This window comes from Chrysemys picta, chromosome 8, assembly GCF_011386835.1.
Source record: "Chrysemys picta bellii isolate R12L10 chromosome 8, ASM1138683v2, whole genome shotgun sequence".
In the NCBI taxonomy this organism is placed as follows: domain Eukaryota; kingdom Metazoa; phylum Chordata; order Testudines; family Emydidae; genus Chrysemys; species Chrysemys picta.
The window spans coordinates 60196539-60221735 of record NC_088798.1 but is presented as its reverse complement, the minus strand read 5'-3'; the positions used below and the strand labels follow the sequence as shown (position 1 = coordinate 60221735).

The 25197-nt window shown below is 48.4% G+C and overlaps 1 protein-coding gene and 1 long non-coding RNA gene across 2 annotated transcripts in view; one reads left to right on the top strand and one right to left on the bottom strand.

Annotated features, from left to right (window-relative positions):
• Positions 1–533: 533 nt before the first annotated feature.
• KIAA0040 (KIAA0040 ortholog) lies at positions 534–23475 on the bottom strand. Its single transcript, XM_008166540.3, has 2 exons — positions 23341–23475; positions 534–4019 (listed from the first exon to the last, which is right to left on the bottom strand). The coding sequence occupies exon 2, from the start codon at positions 3902–3904 to the stop codon at positions 3587–3589; it is 318 nt and encodes a 105-aa protein (XP_008164762.1). The 5' UTR covers positions 3905–4019; positions 23341–23475; the 3' UTR covers positions 534–3586.
• The window catches only part of LOC135973086 (uncharacterized), a 156939-nt gene continuing 138445 nt past the window's right edge, over positions 6704–25197 (top strand). The window contains exon 1 of the long non-coding RNA XR_010589790.1: positions 6704–6835. This is a non-coding gene — a long non-coding RNA (uncharacterized LOC135973086). The remainder of the gene's footprint in view (positions 6836–25197) is intronic.

Below are 25197 nucleotides of genomic sequence, written 5' to 3'. Positions count from 1 at the left end.
ATAAATTGCATGTAAATAAGGTCAGATTTTGAAAAATGCTTAGCACCTCATATACAGCCAACACACTGAGCTCTTTTGGCCTCTCCACTTCAACCCAGCTTTTCAACTGGTGTGTTTGTGATATGTACAATACAAACAGCTATGAGGGACTGGATGAGCGCCATTAAGCTTTCCTCACTTGTGACCTAAACCAGACTGGAACTAAGATCGACTGAACCCCACGAAGGAAAATATTGCATGCATCCCAACTCATACAGAGCAGAAGCATAACTCTTCCTCCTCCCACATTTTTTCCTGCCAAGAGAGGTTTGCCTGCACTCATTAGCAAGGAGACACATTAAACATTACGAATTGGAAACTGCCCTTTTAAGAATAATTTATCTGTGACTGGCTGAAAAGAGGTTCCCGTCAGCATTCCTCTCAACTGATGTCAACAAAGGTCTCATCCAAGGCCAGTGAGATGGTGTAAAAAGATTTTCCCAAACAAAGAAATGGCTGAGATCTGGAGACAAAACCACTCTCAGGAGTTTGAAAAAAAAAAAAAAAGTTTTATTTTAAAATTTTTCTTGAGCATGAACTGTGCAGAAGAGGCTGACACTGAAATCCAGATCCATGCACATGAAGAACTGCTTAAAAGGCAGAGGCTGTTCTCCACAGTGTCAGAGCAGAGCTAGCTGTAGGAACCTGAGCCCAGGTGGGCCTTATCAGGGTGTACTGAACATGCATCAGACACTGCCTTGTCATTGGCTGTGCAGATGGAACCTGCTGGTTAGCATGTGTCACACAGACCCATAGAGGACAGGGGTCTTCAGCAGCTCACGCTACAGATGCTCTCGGTTCCAGTTCTGGAAGTGCTGGTTCAATCCCTGGTATTGGCCAAGAAGATGGCTCTCATGCAAGCAGCTTCCTAAGCTTTGCTCTTTTGACTGTATGTGGTGGGTAGAGATGAGGTCAAGTCATCTTGGAGCTGGAGTTCTGGGCTGGTGGGTTCAGTACATTAAAGAGATGGCTCAGGGCTATAAAGTTTGGGTAGGGTTTTGAACTTCCCCAAAGTTTGGGCGTGTTTGGATTTAATGGTTTGGGCCTGTGGTAGAGTGCTGATATGCAGACATGGCCCTTTCCTTTGACTTTCTGGTCCTGACAGGGTTGAGCGCTCTCACAGGAAACATTTTTCCAGCATGCCTTTCTGGGTCTTTTAACTATGGCAGAACAAAACAGTTGTAGCCCTAAGATAGCCATGTCACAACTAGCTATATTTTCCTCTCTGACAGCTAGTTAAGTACTCGTAGCTCCAGTTATGTTTTCCTCTAGCTTTGCCCTAATCTGTGTGTGTGTGTGCGCGTGTGTGTGAGAGAGAGAGAGAGATTATAAAATTACATCATTTTGTAAATGGAGAGAGAAATAATCAAATATCCCAGAGCAGAAGTTGGGGCAGTGGGGGAGTTGGTTCAGGGAGAGTTGGTATCTAGGATCAGGCTTCCCTTAAGGCTGTTTAAGCTTAAATCTGACTCTTATCCTCTCAGCCTTGAAATTGGGGGTCCCTGTTTTTTTTAATGGAGATGAAGTGAATGAAGGGCTTGGGTGAGGAGGAGTCTGGGATTGAGGCTCCAAACAACATAGCTGAGTGAGGGCCAAACCCCATGAAGTGATGTCAGAAAGTCGGACAAACTGGGCTGCACTTTGAGGGCACAGCAGAAGTGGCTGATTCTGTAAGCCCCAGGCCAGCTCTCCCTGCTGCCTGCATACCCTAGCAGAGGGGTATCCTAGAGGCAGAGAGCTCTTCTAGTGGAGGGTGGGTGAGACACTCTGCTGCAGATGAGGTCACCACACCGGAGTCTGCCATGCTGGAGGCTGTGCCAGGGCTGGTCTGGATGGGTTTGTGTGTTTCCCTGAACTGTCTGGGAAGTCTGCTCTGGAGGCTAAAAACAATCTAAAGCAGAATGTTCCCAGCAGAGCCTTTACAGCAAAAATATTTGTCTTTTGACTGGCTTGTTGGAAAGAGGAGATGAGACGAGGTGTCCACCCACTCTGTTTATTTGCAAACCATGTAAATGAGACTTAAATAAGCCTTGATGATAACTACAATAGTGCATGGATGGGGAGGAGTCAGGCAGGACCACTGGGAAACAGACTTTGCAGTCAAAAAGGGCGTGGGTGGGGTCAGAGATGGAGCAGGGGGCACAGATAGTTGTGGCCCGCTGACTGGCTACCTGCGGGGATGGGATGAGCTGCCTTGCTTGAGAAGAAGAATAAGGTCTCAGGAGTGGGAGGAAGACACATCTGTGAAATGTGTGTGTGGGGGTTCTGTCTAGGACAATCTCTCTTAGGGCTGGGCGGGGAGGGAGGGAAGCTTTGGTGGGCGGGAGGTATGAAGTGTATCTGGATTCAGGCCCCCTGCTATGTCTTTGTGTTGTATTCCATTCCAGAGCCAGCTGCCCTTGCAATGCTCCCTGGACCAGCGGCACAGCTGGATGGCAGGAGCTACTCCACACCAGTGTGTGCCCATTTGTGCGTACCACTGTCTGGGTGTGCTACATGGGCATGCCTATGTGTCTGGGGGAGTGTGGCTCTGGCTGCGTGTGTGTCTGGGGGGTGCATGGCCTAAGTTATTGCATGGAGTCAATGTTCCGAGGCCCGAATAGTATACATGGGCCTTTGGTCCACGAATGAACCCTTTCTAGTAGTCATTAAATAAATAACTCAAATGCTGGAACCAAGCTTCTGTGTAGCATCAGCTGGAGTCTCCTCTCTCGCTGCAGTATAGAAATGAAGCCACCGTCCCTGCAGCAGAATGATCTGCCAAAGGACCAGGCTGCACTGAGGCCAGTCTTAGACGGGTTTTGTAGTGCCAGTGCAAAGGTTTCAGTCCCTTACTGTGCCATGTTTGATCTGTTCTTGCCATCCTCTGTTCTGGGGATGGCTGCCAGCAGTAGGGGCGCCTGCTTTGCTGCCTTGGGGGAGCGTCTTTTGGTCTGTAAGGCAGGGCTGGATTAGGAAGCCCCATGGGAAGCTCTGGCAGTGGGCTGGATACCTGTGTCTTCAGGAGCTGTGAAGCAATAGCTTGCCAGGGTGTGAAGGAAAACCCTTTTCATTGTGCTGTAACCTTGTGCTTATATCTGCCCAGGAGCATGCACCCATGTGTGCGCAGAGGAGTGCCAGGGTGGGTTAGTTTTCAAGTGCATGTGTGTATGTTCTTGTGTACATGTATGTCAATGTGCCCATCCATGTGCCATGTACACGTATGTCCATGTGCACGTGACATTAGGCGTGTTTGCATGGGAGTGCAGGTATGTTGTGCACATAGCTGCATGAATGCTTGTACGTGTGAGTGCACGCATGTCCTTGTGCACATGGATGTGTTTGTCCTGGAGGACCTTGCCTAGTGCAATGCTGGCTGTGCACGTAAAGACATGCTGGACTGCGTGCCCTCTAGTGATATCTCCGTGCTCTCACTAGTTGTTTGGCTTGTCCTGAAAGTCCTGGTTTTAAAGTCATTATCAAAGGAGACGGAGCCATCACAGCAGCTCCTTGCAGCACATGGCCAGAAGGTCTCACTGGGAGGAAGGTCTTTGCTTCGTCCCTCCGACTAGACGGGCAGTGACGGTGTCTTGTCCAGCAGGAACAGCTTGGGCTGAGCCGAGATCCACAGGTCCTCTTCACCCTTCTTCTTCCTTTTTTTGTTCCTCTCTGCTGGGACCTGCCCATTGCTGCTGCTGCCATTGCTGCTGCCTTTGCCCTGCCGTCTACAGAAGCAGCAGTGACAGCAGATGACAAGGACGACGAGGAGGACGAGGAAGGGCAGCCCCAACAGCACGGCCAGGCAGACAGTGTTGAAGATGCCCTCCTGGTGCTTGGCGTGAATGAGCTTCCAGAGTGAGTCGAAGAAGGAGCTGACCCGCTCCATGGCAGTTGGCTGGCTGGACACCTGTTCTCCCCACCTGTGGCTGGTGCAGTCCCCTTGCTGGGCGTTCAGCCCTGAGGGAAGGCAAATGGAACCCAGCAGCAGCTCTGGTCAGTGCCTGTGAAGACAGAGGAAACAACAGGAAATCAGGAGGCTGCCCTGAAATCCACGTTTGATCAACAAAGCTTGAACGCTCCCCATGGGGCCTGCCAGCCCGGTGAGCGCTCAGCCAGCTTCAGAGATGAGTTTGCAGCTCCCAAAAGGGCAATGGTTTGGGATGCTTGGTCTGTGGGCTGAATCACGCAGACCTTCCGCCCAGCAATGCTGAAGAGCCTCCAGCAAACCTGCCGTGGTCCAGGTTCCCAAAGAATTCCCCACTGGCTGCAGCAACAGTGTAAACCCAACACTGTAGCTGTCTTCCTAAAATTACCAAGTTCCCCGAAGGGCTTGAGTTCTGAGGGGGCTGGCTTACACTGCCTAGGCTGTTTTCACCGCTTCTGCTGAATGACAGGACTTTGGCAGAGTAAGCCCATGGATCCCCTCCTCCTATAGACTGAAAGTGCTTTTTGCACCATATTCCCATACCCCTTCTGGGCCAGGGCAAATGGGACCAGAGTCAGGCATCAAACTCCTGCCTCTGGCATGGCAGCATAGGGTCTGAGCCGCAGGAGGACTTATTGCTTTGAATACAATAAGCACTAGAGACACTATGTTTGTATATGGGAATTTCCAGAGTTTGGGGAGTGTTTGGGTCTGGGCTTTTGTTATGAACTCAGCTCTAAGAAGAATTAATAAGAATATCTAATAAGTTCAAACTACTTTGAACAACATTTTTCACCCCCGTTTTCCTTGTCACAGAGCTCTGTGCTTCTGGGTTCCCTTGGAGACCAGAAGCAGTGACACACATGAGAGAGGCTGGTCTCATGAGGTTTCCCTCCTAGAGAGGATAAGATAGTTATCCAAATGTGTGAGTGCTTTATCTGGACTGACTCTTGAGACCTTTTGAGGCTTGCTCATTCCTACCTTGACTACTGGGCTGTACGTCTGTATGGTCACTGCCCCCTAAGAAAAGGGGTAGCATGTGTCCGTGGCTGGAAAAACAAACTGAAATGGTGGAGTGCAGGGTGCCAGTTCTATTCTATTCAGGTTCCTATGCTGCCCTCAACACAGTAGTGTCTGAGCACCTTCCAGTCATGCATTCTGTGACATGACTCATGTTTGTGTGGGTCATTCTCTTTCTCCTCCTTTCCCCAGAAGAGAACTGTGTTTGTTTGGGTAGATTTATTTTAAGTACATGCAGCTCTGCGTTGAGGCTGGAGAAGGCAGGTTGAGGAAGTGTGCCTTGCACTTGGGGTAGAAGTTGGTGAGGCTTTAGCTGGGAGTCTCTAGTCTTTCCACAATGCCTCAACCCTGGTTAGGCACGACAGCCGCTTCTGGTGAACTTTGAGTGCAGCCTACACAGTGCACTTGGCAGTTCACCTCTGGGCTGAGACTGTGATGGTGGCTTCCGTAATGAGGACCAGAAAGTGGGCTGACCCCTCCAGCGTACAGACTACCACACAGGGTACGTCTGTGCTGCAGTCCACGGTGTGATTGCAGGTTGGGTAGAAAGGTGGCTAAAAACAACAGCATAGAAGTGGTGGCACAGGCTAGCAATGTAAGTATACACCCAGGGTTCCAGCGGGCTTGCACAGCATCTATACTGCTATTTTTTAGCCATTCTAGCGCGGGTAAACCTAGCATGGGTTTGCCTCCCTGAGCTGCAGTCACCGCTCGGATTGCAGTGTACACACACCTACAGCATTTAGATAGTAACATTGCTCAGCCTGTGCAGACCAGCGCTAGATTTCAACTTGTGACTCTGAAGTTCAAGGCTCTGTAGCCCACTGCTCATCCCCCGAGCCACCCACTCCCTGCAGCCCTCGGTTTTATTTTTTAACCGAGTGTTTCTCGCCGTCGAGGTTTCTTGTACAGTGGATAATGGTTCGCCTCCCACACGTTTCAACAAAGGTTGACGTAACAATGGCATTCCCCTAGCTGTGCACGTAACCAGCAGAGCACTGCATTCTTGGCAGCGGTCCAGACCACTTTTCCCCCTTGTCAGCGTGCTACATTGCTCCTGCCTCTCCTGGTCCAACTCTTACCGTTAGTCATTACCCTCATGTTTCATATGGGCAATGGCCAAGTTGTCAATGAACCCACAAGACCTGCTTTCAAGTGATTCCACAGGGGTTGTGTCTTCACCCTGATTAGTCCCCAGCAGTTAAGCTGGACTAATTTTTTTGGGGTGGATTTATTATTCACTGAAAAATGCATTTTCTGGGGGACCGAAACGCTTAACAAATTTGAGCTGAATTAAGCGAATAGCTTTGGCTGAAAAAACACCTGAAATTTTTTGGGGGGGAAATGTTAAAACACTTAGTTTCAACTTTTTTTTAATGAAGCGTTTCACCATTTTATTCTGAAAATGTAAGTTCGAATCAACATTTGAATAATTTCATTTGATCCGAACAAAATGTTGGTTTTTCGTTTCAGTGAGAGAAACCAAAAAAATTCAATTTCGGTTCAAAACTAACCGAATTTTTGTGTGTGGATTTTCTGGTTTGGCCACTTTGACGGGGCGGAGTGGCCCCGCACTGGTACAGCAGGGGTTAACCCTTCCTTCCTAGCAGAGGAAGCCACACCCCGGAAGCTCTGCTGGGCATGCTCCAACTGGAGAACAGATATAAAAGCCTGCAGATCAGCTCAGTCTGGGCTGACCGCTGGAGGAGAAGGACGCACGCCCGCCCGCCGCTAGCTCCTGCAGAGGGAGGGCCTGCGAGCTAGGATCCGGGAGTCAGTCAACCTGAGGCACTACCTAAGACCCCGACGGAGGACGTCCCAGGGGAGGAACAGACTGGAGGACCCCCGGCCACAGATGAACTGGTATACACGGTAGGAAGTAACCCAGGGGAACTCTAGAGACAAACAGCACTAGCGCTGCATTGACACTCGGCATGTTGCAGACGGATCCCCGCCGCGTGAGGGGCAAGGAGAGCTTGCCACTATCAGGGCCCTGGGTCGGGGCTCGGTGGAGAAGGTGGGCCCGAGTCCCCCTACCCCCTCAACCCCGAACCGTGAGGGATCTTATATGGACTCTGGCTGCTAGGCCTCGCTACCCTGCTTGTAAGGGGGTTTATATAGACTCTGGCCGCTAGGCTGTGCTACCCCGCCCATAAGGGGGTTTATATAGACTCCGACCGCTAGGTTGCGCTACCATGCCAGATGAGGTGATAGTAGGGAGAAAGGCCAACAGGCCGTCACTGACTGCCCGCAGAGAGGCGGGTGTTCGGACTTGAGTGGTGAGGCGCTGGCCCCCGTCCTACCCCTGCCACAAAGGGGCCTTGGGTACACGGTCCGCCACAGCCACCAAACCAAAAAATCATCTATTTCAGTGGCTCTCAACCTTTCCAGACTACTGTATCCCTTCCTGGAGTCTGATTTGTCTTGTGTACCCCCAAGTTACACCTCATTTAAAAACTATTTGCTGACAAAATCAGATATAAAAATAGAAAAGTGTCACAGCACACTATTACTTTCTCATTTTTTACCATATAATTATAAAATATATTAAATGGAATATAACTATTGTATTTACATTTCAGTGTATAGTATATAGAGCAGTATAAACAAGTCGTATGAAATTTAACTGTGTACTGACTTCACTATGGCTTTTTATGTAGCTTGTTGTAAAACTAGGCAAATATCTAAATGAGCTGATGTATCCCCTGGAAGACCTCTGCGTACCCCCACGGGGACATAGACCAGTGGTTCTCAATCAGGGGTACATTTGTGTGTGTGTGTGTGGTGGGGTAAATATGGTCCCATCCCCCAATGTGCCTAGGTAATTGTGGGGTTTATTTTATTTTTTATTACCCCTTGTCCCACTGCTAGTTTAGTGCTGTCTTACTTGGTCTAACTTGGCAAGTAGCCAGCTCTACGGAAGGCTGCTCAGACTAGAGCTGACAGACAGCAGCTGGACTCCTGGTGGGCTTGGATGGGGTACAAAGCCTTTAATCACCAGGTCACTGGTTCAGGTCTAGATTGGTGGTGACTCAACATTGCTACTGACCGATGCCTGTTTGACTGTCTGAGGGAGGGTAGTAACATCTACCCAGGAGCGCCGCCAGCTTTTCTGACGCCCTAGGCGGCGGAAGGTCCCGCCCCGAAATGCCGCCCCCCACAGAGGCGGCGGAAGGTCCCGCCACTGAAATACCGCCGTGGTCGCCACCCCCCAAAATGTAGTGCCCTAGGCAACCGCCTAGGTCGCCTAATGGGTTGCGCCAGCCCTGCATCTACCCAGCCACGGTGGTTAGGTATCTGGATCACAGCTCCTATAACTGGCTGTGGTGGGCAGGCTCAGCAGAGAGGTCAGGAGATGAGTTGTAGACTCAATTCTTTTCCCAATTCAAAGTGATCCCAGCAGGTCATGGCCTGAGGTGCATGTGGCCTGATCTAACGCCCACTGAAATCAGTGGGAGTCTTTCTATGGACCTCAGTGGGCATTGGAGTGTGTCTGGAGGTAGATAGGTGGGAGAAGCATGCCCTTGCAGCTACATTAACAGAGGACCTCAGTCTCCAGGAATATCAGAGAGGCACCTTTCACCCAGGGCTCAAGTCACTTAACAAAGAGTGGCAGAAAATGCGGTGGGGTGAGTGTGTCTCTTTGACCCAGGGCAGAGTGACAGATGATGCAGCCGCCGTGACTCATCTAGCAATTGTTGCAAGAAGTGGGTGGGGTTGTGGAGGAGAAAGAGCAGCATTTTTGTGGCCTAGTGTAAGGTTTCCTTCCCTGGGGGAGAGGGCGAGGTGCTGCTGACCTGCAGATTCCCTCAGGAAAGCTTACCTTTTCCTGGGGCAAGGTCAGAGGGCTGGCTCCGCTTCTTGGGTTCACACTCGGCCTGCCCAGAGACCTAACAAAGCCCTTTGAGGGGCTGCATAAAGTAATGCCCTTATGGCAGTGTTTCTCAAACTGGGGGTCCTGACCCAAAAGAGGATCACAAGACTATTGTGGAAGGGGGGAGCGCAAGGCAGTATCTGGTGGCAAGGCACCCAGCTCCAGCAGCAGTGCAGAAGTAAGGGTAGCATGGTATGGGAGAGGGTCGTCACAGCTTGAAATATTTTTTTTCAAGAAAAGAGGGTCCCAGCAAAAAAAGTTTGAGAACCCCTGCCTTATGGGTTTGAGCTGTCTGAAAGAGCAGTGCCTCAGGAAGCTTTGATTCCCCTCAGAGGTGACCAGGTTACGGATGATGCTGGGAATGTGGTCAGATAGCTGCTAGGAGAACCGGCAGGTGACTTACGGGCTAATAAATCTAATCTCATGCTTACCTAATGTTTTCCACTCAAGGATTACAAAGTGCTTTGAGATCTCTGGCTGAAGAGCTGCTATATGAGCTAAGTATTGTTATTTATTAAAGGGCTTGGCCTGCATTAACAACTCAAGTCCCACAGGCTCTCTGGGAGGCAGGGTGAGTATTGGAATACCTGTTTTACAGAGAGAGGAAACTGAGGCAGAGAGGGGAAGGTCCATATCTTTCAACCATGGATGTCTTAAACACACCCACACTTAACTTCAGAGGTTTCAGTGGGGGTTGTATTTGCTGTCCTCCTCTGACAATCAGACCTGGCTCTCACACACTGTGTGGCAGAGACAGAATCCGGTTATCTGGACTCCACTTGTGTTCTACAACTACTAAACTATGGAAGATGTCTGCTGTGGTGTGTTTGTTTTGGGGATCACCAGGGACTCTAGTTTATTAAAGGACCCATGTTTGTATTGCTGTTGTCCTATTGTGGGCGCCATTTATTGCTGTCTTACCCTTTCTGTATCTCTCACAAGCAAAGATACCCAAGGTTTTACCCTCTTGCTCGTGTCTGTGGTGCTGGCTAGTACATCTGGCCAGTGGGCCAGTACATCTGATTAGTGGATGGATGCTGCTACTTGCCTAGGGCTCTGGATTTGCAGTCACGTCCTCTGTTTTCATGAACAGCAAAACCTGGTCTCTCTTTTTCTAAATAGTAACTCAACATGTATATTCTCCATTCATAGTCTTTCACTGATCTGCCTGGCCACAGGGAGGAAGTGACACCCTTGTGGAAGGTGTTAATCTGTCACAGAGCATCTTTGTCTGCCTAAAATAGGGCTGTTCACTGCAGCTTGGGCCATGTGTGCACTGGCCAGTCCCTTGCTACCCTCCACCTGCAGTGACACTCTACTCTCCACCAAGTCAGACCTGCCATTTTGCACTACCGCAGCAGGCACGGTGCGCTGTGTGGCCTGAAAGAGAATGAAGACGTCTGCCATTAGAAATTCTGCCCCCAGGAACTTAAACACTGTCTGGAATCCAGACCCATGATGCATCCCTGGCCATGTCTCTTGTGCTGAGTCACAGAAAGCCAAGAGAGAAATTCTCAAGGGCTCAGCACCCACTGAGGAAGCTAGATTTTTCAAAAGAGCTCAGGTCTTATTTAAACACCAAAACAAGGGACAGATTTTTCCAAAGTGCTCAGCACTTGGCTGCACCCATTGGGACACTTACAGCTGCATTTTCTAAACACTGCAGCATTACAGCTGCATGGGAAATGGTTTTGACTTTTTTGAACAATGAAAACAACAGCTTATGATGAAAACAAACTTTATTCTTTTAATCTAAATTTTCTACATTTTTGGGGGGCGGTTGGTTTTTAAAAAAAAAAATCAGTTTTCAGCAGCCAAAACAGAAACATGCCAAAACCCAAAACTTTTTGAAGACTTGAAAATGTGGAGCCAATTTTTTTTTTTTTAATGAAAATTTTGTCTGACATCTTCAGGTTCTGGTTGCTGAAAACAGAAATATTTTTGGAGTTTGGTTGCCAAAAAACTGAAACAGTTTTAGTATTAACAACATCTTACCCCTATTTAATCAGAAATGGACAGTTCTGGCAAACATTTCTGCTTTGACAAAACACTATTTTTTTTTTCATTAAAAATAACTTTGTGTGTGTCAAAAAAATTCTGAATGAAAAATTGCAGCCAGCTCTACTCAGCACCCAGTGGACAACCAGACTGCTCTTCTGACAATCTGTCCCCCTCAGTGTAACTTCTAAGGCTCTAAAGAGGAAAGGAAGCATCCACCTGGAGCAGTTGGTTATAATTTATATCCGTAGCAGGCTAGGGTCTGTGATGGGCATTAATTCTTCTGGGTAGCGTCCCTTGATTCTGGCCTCCTCATGACCCATGTCAACCTAGGCAAGCTACCCCCTTTAACTGCATGCACATACAAACACAAATGCTCTGTGATGCTTTAGCCCTGGCTGAATATCATTGACACTGAATCCTGGCCCCAAGCCCCATGTCACTGTTCTGGTGCAGAGTTGGCTCCTTGAGGTGGTGCCCTCTGCCTGTGTATTTCACAGGCAGCAGCAGCAGGAGAACCCATGCTGTGGCACAAAACAACATGGGTGGAAGGGAATTTGCACTCTCCTGACCCTACTTGCTTGCATTTTGAGTGGTCCCTGAGAGCAGGTGCATTATGTGATGCCAACCCAAACCTGATCTGCATGTGGTGAACACATCATAACTTTGCTAAGCACATTCATGTTTGAACCACATGGCTTTATTTGCATGTGACTCTGCAATGCCTCGATGTGGCTGGAGTCAGAAGCAGAAATGCCAAAAAACTAGGGGGGGGGGAGAGATTTTTGGGGAGAATGATCTGGTGGCACAGGCCTGGCAGCCAGGAGATCTGGGTTCTGTCCCCACCTCTGCCACTGAGTGCTCTGTGATCTTAGGCAAGTCACTTACTTGCTCTGTGCCTCAGTTTCCCCACCTGTAACATGGGGGATAGTGCTACTTCTGTACCCCACCACCAGGGGATCATGAGGTTTAATTCATTCATGTTTTAAGATGGGCTACACTGAAAACTCTCTCTCTTTAGGCTCTATAGCGCATGAGGCCACCTGACCTGGTGCCATGCCTTGGCACATGGAAAGCTATTATTGCCTCCAGGAGCAAGTGCATCACAGCCTTGCACAATGTGATTGGCTGACTTAGCGATGTCACTTCTGGAAGCGTTCAGGAGCAGCATTTCCCAAATCAACAGGTGACCCCATGTACCCTAGCCAAGCAGACTGAGTGTCTGTGGGCACCTGTGGCTGGGTGGACTGACTAGCTAACAAATGCACAAATGGCCTTCATTTGTCCACAGACAATGATCTTAGCCCCTTGTCACAGTGGGGCTGGATCCTTTATGCTGCAAGCAGTGGTGTATAGCGTGTGGACAGCATCACAGCACATCAACTAGGGGTTAAACAGTATGCAGTGGGTACAGCAGGATTTGAAAAAAAGAAGGCAAACCAGGCTGGTGTCCAACTACTCCCCCGGTTTCCAGCCCGGAGGGTTGCCAAGTGCAGTGACTAGAGCCGCCTTAGCAACAGTCAGACAAATTACACCATCGTAGCCACCACTCCTCCTCCTTCCTGCATTCCAGCCAGAAGGAGCTTTTATTGTGACACGATCCCACCGAGGACAGCCTTTGGGACAAACTTGTCATGCCTGATGTTTGCTTGCCTCTTACTGTGGGACCCTCCCATCGGGAGGGAAGTGTCACCACCTGGCAATGCAGGATGGTGTTAAAGTGGAGCTGCCTCAGCCCCAAAGAGCTTGGGGGAGGGTTTCCCTCCAGCACCAAGACAGTGTCGCAACTGGAATGGCTGGCAAAGCTAACTGAGAGAAGCTAGATGCCGGTATCCGTCCATGTGTCCCCGCAGGCAGTGGCGTAGCCAGGTTCTAAGAGCAGAGGGAGCAAACATTAAAAAGCCCCCCACTTGGCTGGCTCCTCCGCCCCCCCCCCCCTTGGCTGGCTCCTCCGGCCGCACTGCGCCGCCCCTCCCAGGGCTCCTCCGGTCTTGCCGCCCCCCGCTTGCCCGCAGGAGCCCAGCGCTGGCCTGGCAGGTCAAGCTTCAGAGCGGAGCGTGGGCCCCGCCTGCTGGCGCCATGGTAATCCCTAACTAAGGTGCCGCTTTTGGAAAATGTGCACCCCCCCTAGCTACACTACTGCCCGCAGGGCATGCAATGTCCCCACTTGCCTTCCAACGCCTATGGGTTACTGGCAAAAGCCAGCTGGATCACAACAGGACAACCCCAGTTACTAAACTCTATAGAGGGGACCAATCTGGCCAAAACCTTCATACTGCATGCCTCCCCACACATGTAGGGCATGGTGTGCGCATGTGCCATACATACCGGCACACGTGTGTACACAGCACACTTCATCACAGCCCACACCTCGCCCAAGGTAAGAAGGAGACTACAGAGGAAAACTACCATATATGGGGTGCTGAGGAAGGGAGGGCAAAAATATCTAGCCTGGAATTTCCCTCTGGCAGTTACAAACGAAGCTGGCTTCTGTCTGTTCGTTCACTTGGAACTGGGTGAAGATCCCACCCTAGATTTCTGTGCTACTGGGGATGGACTGTGGGAGTAGCCCCTGGTGATGGAAAAACCAGATCTGGATTTACGTACCTGTCTGGCATAGACCCAAGGTACATCTGTGGATTCTGGTGCACCCTTTACAGGCCTAACTGTAGGAGTGCACCCGAGAACCATTGCTTCAGGGTGAAGGCCTAAATGGCTGGACCTGGATTTAATTCAGCAGGCCAAAATCTAGAGGAAGAGACTCCCTCAGTATTGTGAATGTACAGGGCACAACACAATGGGGCTGTGATCTCAGTTGAGACCTCTAGGGTTACTGTAATGGAAACAACAGATAACATTAATAAGCTACTATACGGAATGAACACTTGCAGCAAAATGTTGCTTCAGTCAAGTTTGGTGACTCTCTCCTTGATTATTGTTATTTAAATAGGAAAATGAATGAATGACATACCTAGCTCGTATATAGCACTTTTCATCAGTGGATCTCAAAGTGCTTCACAAAACAATTGTATCAACATCCCCATTTTACAGATAGGCAAACTGAGGCAAGGAAAAGTGACACGACTTGTCCAAGGTCACCCAGCACACCAGTGGGTGAGATGGGAATAGAACCCTTATCTCCTGAGTTTTAGACCAGTGCCCTATCTATTAGACAACAGTGTCTCACTGGAGTGCCTAGATTCCCACCCTCCTGCACAGGGGCATCATGGGGGTAAATGTGAGAGCCTCTCGTTTAAAATATTAGAACCCCAACACTCATCCCTCCTCTCAGCCACCCCCCCCAGAGCCTCCTGTAAATAAGGACATTTTTAGAACTGATTGTATTTCCCTATTGACTTTATCTTTGTGGAACTGAAAAAAAATAGTAATCAATCTGCAAAACAAACAAACAGAATATCATGTTTTTGTCTGGATATTCTGTGTGTGAAGCTGTATTGCCATTTACCCATAAATGGGAAGTCAGACTCTACTCCACAAGAAAAGTAATTTTAGACAAAACAGGATGTATATTTTAATTCCTGCATTGAGACACTTCATATTTACTGCCTTGAAAGTTTTAAGGGGGTTGGAATTTTCTTTTTCAAATTGTGATTACTTGGTTACAGAAAAGCAGAACTGTTTAAAATGTCGCCATGGCTGTCTTTTCCCTTTAAAACATAGCTGAATAAATTGAATGTGACTCTTAATGTGTGTGTAAAGTGTCTAGCCCAAGTGGACCCTTATTTCTTGCCACAAGCCCTGAGTAAGGGGCAGTGTACAACTGTGCTGCCTGAGGAGCAAACCGCAAGCCAGACTGTGGTTCTCCCCTTACTCAAAGGGGAAGTAACATGCATCAGCCCTGGATCTGGTGAGGTATAAATTACTTCCCCCCTCCATACTGGCTCAGTTGTGCTGGTGATGCATTGTGGGAGGTGGAGCCTGCAGAAGTTCTCTCCCCACACAGCTACTAGGAAAACAGGTAGTTGGCCCAGGGAAGTAGGGGGGCTTTACACACCCATAAGGCCTTGTTGTCAGGGTCCCAATCTGACTCTCCATTAAGCCTGATGCCCAACTGACTTTAAATGATTATTTAGGGCCTCTGTTGCCTTTTGCTCTGTAGATGAAGATTGTTAGTGCAATAATTGGGGGGCTCATTTGAAAAAAAAAATTGGCATTGTCTCCCAAGATCTGTGAGAGTGAGGGATCATGTTTCAGGATAGGTTGTAGATCTTTGATGATGCGCTAGAGAGGTTTTAGTTGGGAGACAGACCTGTCCTCGCTTACAGACAGCCCCCCAACCTGAAGCAAATACTCACCAGCAACCACACACCACAGAACAAAAACACTAACCCAGGAACCTATCCTTGCAACAAAGCCCGATGCCAACTCTGTCCACATATCTATTTAAGTGACACCATCATAGGACCTAATCACATCAGCACCATCAGGGGCTCATTCACCTGCACATCTATCAATGTGATATATGCCATCATGTGCCAGCAATGCCCCTCTGCTATGTACATTGGCCAAACTGGACAGTCTCTACGCAAAATGGACACAAATCTGACATCAGGAATCATAACATTCAAAAACTAGTAGGAGAACACTTCAACCTCTCTGGCCATTCAGTAACAGATTTAAAGGTGGCAATTTTGCAACAGAAAAGCTTCAAAAACAGACTCTAACAAGAAACGGCTGAACTTGAATTGATATGCAAACTAGATACTATCAACTTAGGCTTAAATAGAGACTGGGAATGGCTGAGCCATTACACACATTGAATCTTTCCCCCATGTTAAGTATCCTCACAGCTCTTGTCAAACTGTCTTAAATGGGCTATCTTGATTATCACTACAAAAGTTTTTTTTCTCCTGCTGACAACAGTTCATCTTAATTAATTAGCCTCTTAGAGTTGGTTGGGCAACTCCCACCTTTTTATGTTCTCTGTATGTATATGGATCTCCTCACTATATGTTCCATTCTATGCATCTGATGAAGTGGGCTGTAGCCCATGAAAGCTTATGCTCAAATAAATTTGTTAGTTTTTAAGGTGCCAGAAGTACTCCTGGTCTTTTTGCGGATACAGACTAACACAGCTGCTACTCTGAAACCTGACTTTCCTCTGATGCTCCAGGCCCATGTCTGGAGGATCAGGGGGTTGGGATTGAGGAGCTGTGTCTTGAGTGCTCAGGGCTGGAATAGGAGGGGGAGCTAGGGACTGATTCATTTGGCTAGTCGGAGTTTTTTTTTTTTTGGGAGGGTGTCAGAACTGATTAGAGCTGAGGATGGTACAAGCAGATACTGTGCAAATGCAATCAGAGCCCTGATTTCACGAGAGCCACTTAGTTCACTTGTAAAGCAGTTATGGAAGAGAGAAATGAGTGCATTATAATGACCCTTCCACAGCACTAGGCATAGAGTAGGAATGAGTCAGAGAAAAGTTTGTTGTAACTTGGCCTTAAAGAATTTGCTGCAACTAGCTTTAGGCACCTACTTGATGTATCAATAGGATATGTTTGTGTTTTTGTCTCTCATATATAAATTGTCAATCTTAGTTGTCTAAATTAGGTTCCTAAATAAAGGATGTGACTTGATTTTCAAAGGTTCTGGAGACCCATTGCTGACAAACTTTAATAGGAGCTGCAGGTGCTCAGCACCTTGGCGAGGGGACAGTCACTTATTTAGGTACCTCAATGTAGATTTAAGCATCTAATTTTAGAGATCTTCATTTGACAACTTGGACCTACAAAACCCAAATAATTAGGATTGATACTATGTAAAGGTTGCAAGGTCAAGCACTAAAAGTGTGAAAAAAAATTAAAATTATAAAAGTTGTTCCGGCAACATGAGTTGCCCACATCCTGTATATTTTGTAGTAACCGTATATTTTAAAAAAGAAATTTAAGATTTACACTGAACAAGAGGGAAAGGACTGGAAAGCACTACATCTGTGTAATGTGGCCAAGTTAATAGGACTGCAGCAACCTCAAGCCCATTGATCCATGCAGACATGCTCTCGTGTCTCATTTCACCAGGACTCCTTGAAGGCTCGTCTGGATTCCTGTGCAGAACTAGGGCTTTAACTTGTGGAATATGGTGACTTTTGAGTGCTTGTTCTCGCAGTGCTGATACTTAGTATATTTAATTTCCTAGAGGTGGGTGGCTGTTTTTAAGGGAGGGGAATGGGAAGAAAATAGAAAACTTGAAATCTGGAGGGTAATGGCTTGAGCAATTCCCTGCCCTGGAACAATTCACCAAGTGTCATCATGGATTCTTCTCCATCACTGACAATTTTTAAATCCAGATGGGCTGTTTTTCTAAAAGCTCTGCTCTAGAAATAATTGGGGGGCGAGGGGGGGGGGGAGTTCTCTGGCCTGTGCTATACAAGAGGCCAGTCTAGATATTCACAATGGTCTCTTCTGGCCTTGGAATCTGTGACTCTATTAAATATATACATATAAGATCCTGTCTACATTTAAGAGAATTTTTGCCCTGGTGTAACTGCATGGATGTAGTTAACACCACTGCAAACCCATAATGGAGATGTGGGGGGCTGCACTGCCCCAAAGTGGGACTTATTATGTACTTTAATTGGGTAATTTATCAAAAAGCTACACTACATGTCCCACTTTGTGACAGAACAACCTGCCTGCATTTGGAGTTTGCACCAGCATAAGGGCTTTTCAACTCAGAGACTTAGTGCATGGCAAGCCGGGGTGTAAATCTACAGCGGACTTGCTTGTTGTGCATTGACTGGGTGGACCCTACTACTGTGTACTAAAAGGTCAAAGTGCACTACAGAACTTTTGGGGCATGGTAGCAGATTTCATTTGGCCAGTTAGTATGTAGTGGGCTAGAGCGCTGTAGATTTACATCCTGGCTTGCCGCACACAAAGTCTCTATATAGACCAGTCCAGATCAATGCACTTGCACTGACACATGTTTTCTTAAAGTAGACAAGGCCTAACTTAGGGGTTAACCTCTATTGCCCTGCACCATTACACTGGTGCAAAGTGCTAGCATTCTTATCTGGTGGTGTTCCCCCCTTCTCCTTTGCACAGGTCTAAATGACTAAACAAGGTACATGGCTCTGCTGACTTCACCAGAACAACTTGTGTAACACCCACACCTTCTGGGTGTGTTCTGTCCCACCTAGTAGCACCGATAGGGTTACCATATTTAAAAAATAAAAAAAGAGGATACTCCACGGGGCCCTGGCCCCACCCCAACTCCACCCCCTCCTCTGAGCACCCCACATTCCCCCTCCTCCCTCCCAGCCATGTGAAAAGGGCTACCCGGCAAACCGTGAAGCTGGTAGCGCTCGGGTTTCGGGCAGCCCCCAGGCCTCCGGACCCTGCGCCCCCGGCCGGGCACTTCCCCTCCCGGGCTCCGGCGGCTGCTGTGCTCCCTGAACTCCTGGGCTCTGTAAGCGCCGAGCTGCCCAAGCGCTACCGGCTTCGGGCAGCCCCCATGCCTCTGGACTCTGCGCCTCCGGAGCCCGGGAGGGGAAGTGCCTGGCCGGCGGCTCAGGGTCCGGAGGCAAGGGGGCTGCCCGAAGCCGGTAGTGCTCAGGCAGCTCGGCTTTAAACAGAGCAGAAGAGTCAAGGTAGGGAGCACAGCAGCCGCGGGAGGGGAAATGCCTGGCCGGCGGTACTTTTCCTGGACATGTTCGGCTTTTTGGCAATTCCCCCCGGATGGGGGTTTGATTACCAAAAAGCTGGACATGTCTGGGAAAAACTGGACGTATGGTAACCCTAAGCACCAAGACCACTTAAGAGAGAGAGAGAATAAGTCTGCTCTGTAGCCTGTTGGTTTTTAGCTCATGCTGTAGAGGCTCATGCACTAAACTCCAGAGGTCCCTAGTTCGATCCTGCCCGCCAACAACTGGAGTCTGTCGACGTTACACTTGCAAGTTCTTTGATTGGACCAACATGGACTTAACTTGCCACACCTATGTACTGGGGCTATTTTTCAGTGCATACCTGCAGACTTATGGAAATGTTTCATTGCTCATGGTCAGTGCAAGTTTCACATTCAGCGGGTTTTCTTGTAACATTACCTAAGAAAGCCTGGTTAGGGTGTTTTTGAAATGGTGAACAGTATGTTCCCTTCGCTCTTCCAGAGCTCACAAACAGCTCAAGAGATTTTGATCAAGCTTCCCTCCCCTGCCTCCCTGAAAAAATCAGACAGAAGCCAAGCATAGATAATTTTCTCCCCAAAGGTGAATGATTTGGAAGTTATGAATGTTTAAAAACACAAGGTTAAAAGTGAAACTATTTTGAAAATTTAACCATAGAAGCATGCACAGGCTCAGACATATAATCTGTGTCTGTAGATACTAATAGTGCAATAAAATTAAAGAACAACAATCAATTTGACCCTTTTTATAATAATTCAAACAAAATGATACTGTTTCAATCTGACTTTGTATGCTTGTAATGTTATTCATGAACTTTGTCCAAAACAGCTTCTAAAATGAGATTTAGTAAATGGTCTATCCTTCACAATATGCTATAAAATACCATCTCCTAGTGTATCTAGTATCTACTGTTCATGGCCTGGAGGCTCCAGTCCAGCAGAGATTCACCTGCATGGAGCTTATTGCGGGAGTGGGGCCCTAATAAGCATTGATGATCCTATTTGATACCAGCTGATCTCTGTACAGGGATGATCCCTTCCTATAGTCTGTTAGAGCTTTTCTGGTGACTTGAATAGGTTCCATGTATTTACACAGGCTATATTTAATTGATGGCTCTCGTGAGCTCTGGCTAGATCGATGTAAAACCCGTATAATCAACCTGGCATGACTCCTTTGCTTACATTTTTCTTTCTGACTGATCTGAAACTTGGGCTGGGTTTGCTGTAAGTTTTACCAAAGCTCGCAAGCCCTTTGGGAGGACTCTCCAGGCAGCCTGGGTTGCTTGAAGGTTTGAGGTGGTAGCCCTGTGAATCTTGGAGGCTTTAGCTGAATATTGCTTGGAGCTGTGGGGCATCACTCCTTACTGAGAATGGTCTGTGTGAAACTGACAATAAAAGTTCTAACTAGAGATTGGCTGGAACCAGCAGTCTTGGGATCTGCACCCGCCCACCACCTCCCCCCCCCCCCCAACCCCCAACATTGGAGCTAAAATTTATGGCTCAGCCCCATCTCTAGATCTTGTGACTCCCTGTGAACTGAAACCCTCATGCTCAGCAAAGCTCTTGTTCTGACCCATGTTCCAGTACCCTGGGGGAAAAGGCAGATTTTCATCAACAAAACTCTAAAGCACTGAAGTGTGTTTAGCTACTCAGATTGGCTGAAGGCTGGGCAGCCCTGCTCCTGCTATTCCCACCTCTCGAGTCTCTCTCCAGCCTCCTTTTGGGAGCCTGAGGTGCCCTGCCTCTGCTTGATGAATACCCTGGCTTAGAGAGGGCTGCACCTCTCCCGTGCACCAAGCTACTCCCGGATCAGCCTCAGAGGCCTTGTCAATACAATGTTTTGTATCTGTTCTGCAGCTAGCCATAAATGCAAGCACCAGTGCACCCTGGGCTCGGACACGTCCAGCACTGTCACAAAACTCTGCCCTGAACACCAGTGCTGCAAACTGGGAATGAAATTTTTGTTGTGCGGGGGGACAGAATGGAAGCCAAACATCCCCATCCCCTTCCCCCTTGGGCGGGGCTTACACACTTTGCCTTCACAGTGTGACCAGCCCCTATCATTCCAGGAAGCATAGAATCCTAGGACTGGAAGGGACCTTGAGAGGTCATCTAGTTCAGTCCCCTGCACTCATGGCAGGACTAAGTATTATCTGGACCATCTCTAAAAGGTGTTCGTCTAACCTGCTCTTAAAAAATCTCCAGTGACTGAGATTCCACAACCTCCCTTGGCAATTTATTCCAGTGCTTAACCACCCTGACAGGAAGTTTTTCCTAATGTCCAACCTAAACCTCCCTTGCTGAAATTTAAACCAATTGCCTCTTGTCCTAGCCTCAGAGGTTAAGGAGAACAATTTACCTCCCACCTCCTTGTAAACAACCTTTTAGGTACTTAAAAACGGTTATCATGTCTCTTCCCCCCCCCTTCTCTTCTCCTCTCCAGACTAAACAAATCCAATTTTTTCAGTCTTCCTTCACAGGTCATGTTTTCTAGACCTTTAAATCACTTTTGTTGCCCCTTCTCTGGACTTTCTCCAATTTGTCCACATCTTTCCTGAAATGTGGTGCCCAGAACTGGACACAGTACTCCAGTTGAGGCCTAATCAGCACGGAGTAAAGTGGAAGAATTACTACTTGTATCTTGCTTACAACAGTGGCTCTCAATCTTTCCAGACTACTGTACCCCTTTCAGGAGTCTGACTTGTCTTGCCTACCCAAGTTTCACTTCACTTAAACTACTTGCTTACAAAATCAGACCTAAAAATAGAAAAGTGTCACAGCACACTATTACTGAATAATTGCTTACTTTCTCATTTTTACAATATAATTATAAAATAAATAATTTGGAATATAAATATTGTACTTATGTTTCAGTGTATAGTATATAGATCAAACAAGTCATTGTATGAAATTTTAGTTTGTACTGACTTTGGCAGTGCTTTTTATGTAGCCTATTGTAAAATTAGGCAAATATTTAGATGAGTTAATGTACCTCCTGGGCTGGTTGAGAACCCCTGGCTTACAACACTCATGCTGATACATCCCAGAACGTTTGCTTTTTTTGCAACAGTGTTACACTGTTGACTCATATTTTGCTTGTGATCCACTATGACCCCCCGAATCCCTTTCCACAGTACTCCTTCCCAGGCAGTCATTTTCCATTTTGGATATGTGCAACAGATTGTTCCTTCCTAGGTGGAGTACTTTGCATTTGTCCTTATTGAAGTTCATCCTATTTACTTTAGACCATTTTTCCAGTTTGTCCAGATCATTTTGAATTTTAATCCTATTCTCCAATGCACTTGCAACCCCTCCCAGCTTGGTATCGTCCGTAAACTTTATAAGTGTACTCTCTATGCCACTATCTAAATGACTGATGAAGATATTGAACAGAACTGGACTAAGAACTGATCCCTGCGGGACCCCACGCGATATGCCCTTCCAGCTTGACTGCGAACCTCTGATCGCTACTCTCTGTTTTCCAACCAGTTATGCACCCAGCTTATAGTAACTCCATCTAGGTTGCATTCCCCTAGTTTGTTTTAGGAGAAGGTCATGTAAGACAGTATCAAAAGCCTTACTAAAGTCAAGATATAAGTTCAAAGAACTGGAGTATGAGTTGAGTCTTGAACTAGGATCCCTGAATGATAGCAGGCTGGTGTCCTTTAGGTAGACTAGGCCAGATAGGTCCTCTGACTGGCACAGACAATGCAGAAGAAAGTTTGTAACAACTGTGGGTCAAAGATTCCCGTTACACCAGGCTCAGCTCCCAGCAAAGGCATCTGAGGACTGGGAGAGATGCCCCTTGCCTTTTAAAACTCAAGGAATTTTATTCAGAAAGAAACTCTACTTCACAGCTCATGTCAGTTTCCACACCTCTCTGGGCTCCAGCAGCTGGAATGGGAGAAGGGCCCAGGCAGATATGGGGGACACAGGGTCACTCCTGTTGGAATGAGGAGGATACCTTTTGGCCAGTTCAGAGGGGAGAGGGTGCGTCCCCAGACGTCTGAACTGCTCATAGTAGAGACAGCCCCAGGGCAATACCAAGTCAGGAACCCCGGAGCTGTTCTTTATAAACAAGGACAACCGTGCTAAAAGGTTCAGCATGTGCCATTTTAACAATGAAGCTAACCTACCCCCAACCCTCCCAGTACAGTGCTGAGGAGTGGCAGCTCCTGCTTTTTGAATCTGCTGTGCATGGCTGTTTCCAAGCTCACAGCTAAATAACAGTGAAGAATCCAGAGCACGAGCAGCTTATTATTAACTTGGAATCCAGTAGCAGCCAGAGGCCCCGATGGAGCTCTGGGTCCCATTACACAGTCCCTGGCCCAAAGATTTTTATAGTGGAATAGACCAGACCAGCAAATGGGGTGGGGAAACTGAGGCACAGAGCGGAGAAGTAATGTGTCCAAGGTCTCCTGCCAAGGCCAGTGGCAGATCCAGCTCTCCTGCCTCCCAATCCAGTGCCCTATGGGCTGGACCACAGTGCTGACAGCTGGCTGCTGCATAGGTTCAGTGTTGTTTACTGACCCGAGGCGGGGCGCTCAGGCTGCATGCCGCGTTCCGGCGCTGGGGACCTCAGGGAAACCCCTGACGCTGCCATGCCTCAGTTTCCCTTTAGCTAAAGGAGGACAATACGTTAGCTAGTTCCCGGTGATGTCCGCCCAGCCCTGGGAGCGTGCCTTGGATAAAAGGGGTCCCAGAGCAGCAGGGCTAAGCAGGCTGCTCGCTCCGCCAGTCCACGTTCTGTGTGCGCAGTGACCAAGCGCTCCAATGGGGAGTCGCTTCCCGGGAGCACCCCGCGCTCGGACCGGGGAGCGCCCCGCGGCTGCGTCCACACGCCCCGACACGGCCGCCAGCAGCTTACCTGCAGCTCCCCGACCCCGAGGCGCCTGCCCCTGCCCCTGCCCCGCGCCGCCGCCTGAGAAGTTTCGCAGCAGCCAGAGGAAGTGGTGAGCTGACGGCTCTGGGTGTTTGCTGCCAGCGGCCTCCCAGCGCTCCGCCCCTTGCCCTGCCCGCCCTCCCCGCGGTACCTGGGGCTGCTGCCGGCTCAGGCCGGCCCCCGGGACGCCCCGTGGCACGGCTCGCGCCCTGCCTGTTTGAGCTTTCCCGCTCAGCTCTGCTCTCGCTTGCTCCCTCGCCCCCGCGCGGCAGCTTTCCACGCGTGACCCTCCCCCAGTCCTTCTGACCTACGGGGCCCAAACCACTGGAGGGACACCTCGTCCTCTGGGCACGTTCGCCGCCCGCACCCCCACGCCAAGGGACACGATGTACAGGCGCTGGTCCACGGGCGACCTGTCTGCACATGCTGCAGGAAGAGACACCTGGCGCCAGCCGCACAGAGCCACATAAGAAAACCCACTGCCTCGCACAGACGCACCCCACAGCACATAGGCACGTGCTAGCTCGCAAGGCAACAGGCACATCCTAGCCACAGGCACACATGCTACCAGGAAGAGAGACACCCACGCTCCCAGGTACACAGAGCTACACACACCAATACACAGCAGTACACACAGAGCCATGTGCTGTACACACAGGCATACACAACACACACATGCTACAAGCAGAGAGAGACACTACGGCACACAGATCTATGCTCTGTACACACAGCATACACAACACACATACATAGATATGCTATCCATACACACATGCTACAGGCAGAGAGACACACCAGTGCACACACATACAGATACACCCTCACAAAGATACACAGACCCTAAGTGAGATCTGGTAGCTGCTTCCCTGAGTAAGGTACTGTATTATTAACAGAACAAGCTGGGTAACAAACACGGTAGGGGGCGAAGGAATCAGATTGCTGATAGGGAAGAATGGGACTGACGTGTGTGTGTGGTCAGCCTTATCAGCTGGCTCAGGGATATTACGCAAGCATTTCAAACCGCATGGCAGAGAGACCTGGGTGGTTCAGGCCTCCTTTGCCTACTCTCAGTGCATCTGAACTCAAACTGTCCAGCAATGAGAGCAGCTATGCGTTAGGAAATTTGGCAGCAGGTACAAATGGCTCCCACCCAACCCTGTCTCTTGAGAGTGGTGCTAGTTTGAGAGAGAGGAGGAACACTGGTCAGAAGGCCAGGGTGGCTGGAAAGTATGCCAGGGGCCATATTTTTCAGTCTGGTCTTTATCGAGACTGTGTTTTTGCACTTGCAATATTGTGGGTACAAATAAACACAGATGGAATTTTGTCCCACAGTTTAAGAACTTTAAGTCCAGCAGGTACCTGGTTTGTGGGCGCAGTCAGGGCTGAGGTGTCTGAATGACATGAACTGTGGCTGCAAGTCACTGCTGGTGCAGAATTGCACCGGCAATTACACTGCTCTACAGCCAAAATGCTTCTGAAATAAATGTAGTCAAACTTTACTAATTCTGGGTCACTGAGAATGAAAATGATGCTTAAAATTGTTGATTGGCTCTAGTTTTCAAGATATGCTATTGGGTCAGTATATACGACCTTTGACTTGGGAATGGCAGAGGATAAGTGAGTTATAAAGGGAAGGGATCTCAATTTAAACCAGAAATGACTAAAATACATCTTTGACTGGATCGATGAATAAATCTATGATTGGGTTTGGACAGTACTTGCTTTTTAGGCAAAACAATGAATGATGCAATCTGAAGCTGGTATTGCGTCATACATGATATGAATTCCATCATGTTATTCCTAGAAGTCATGGATGATGCGATCATAACGAAGCTTACATCA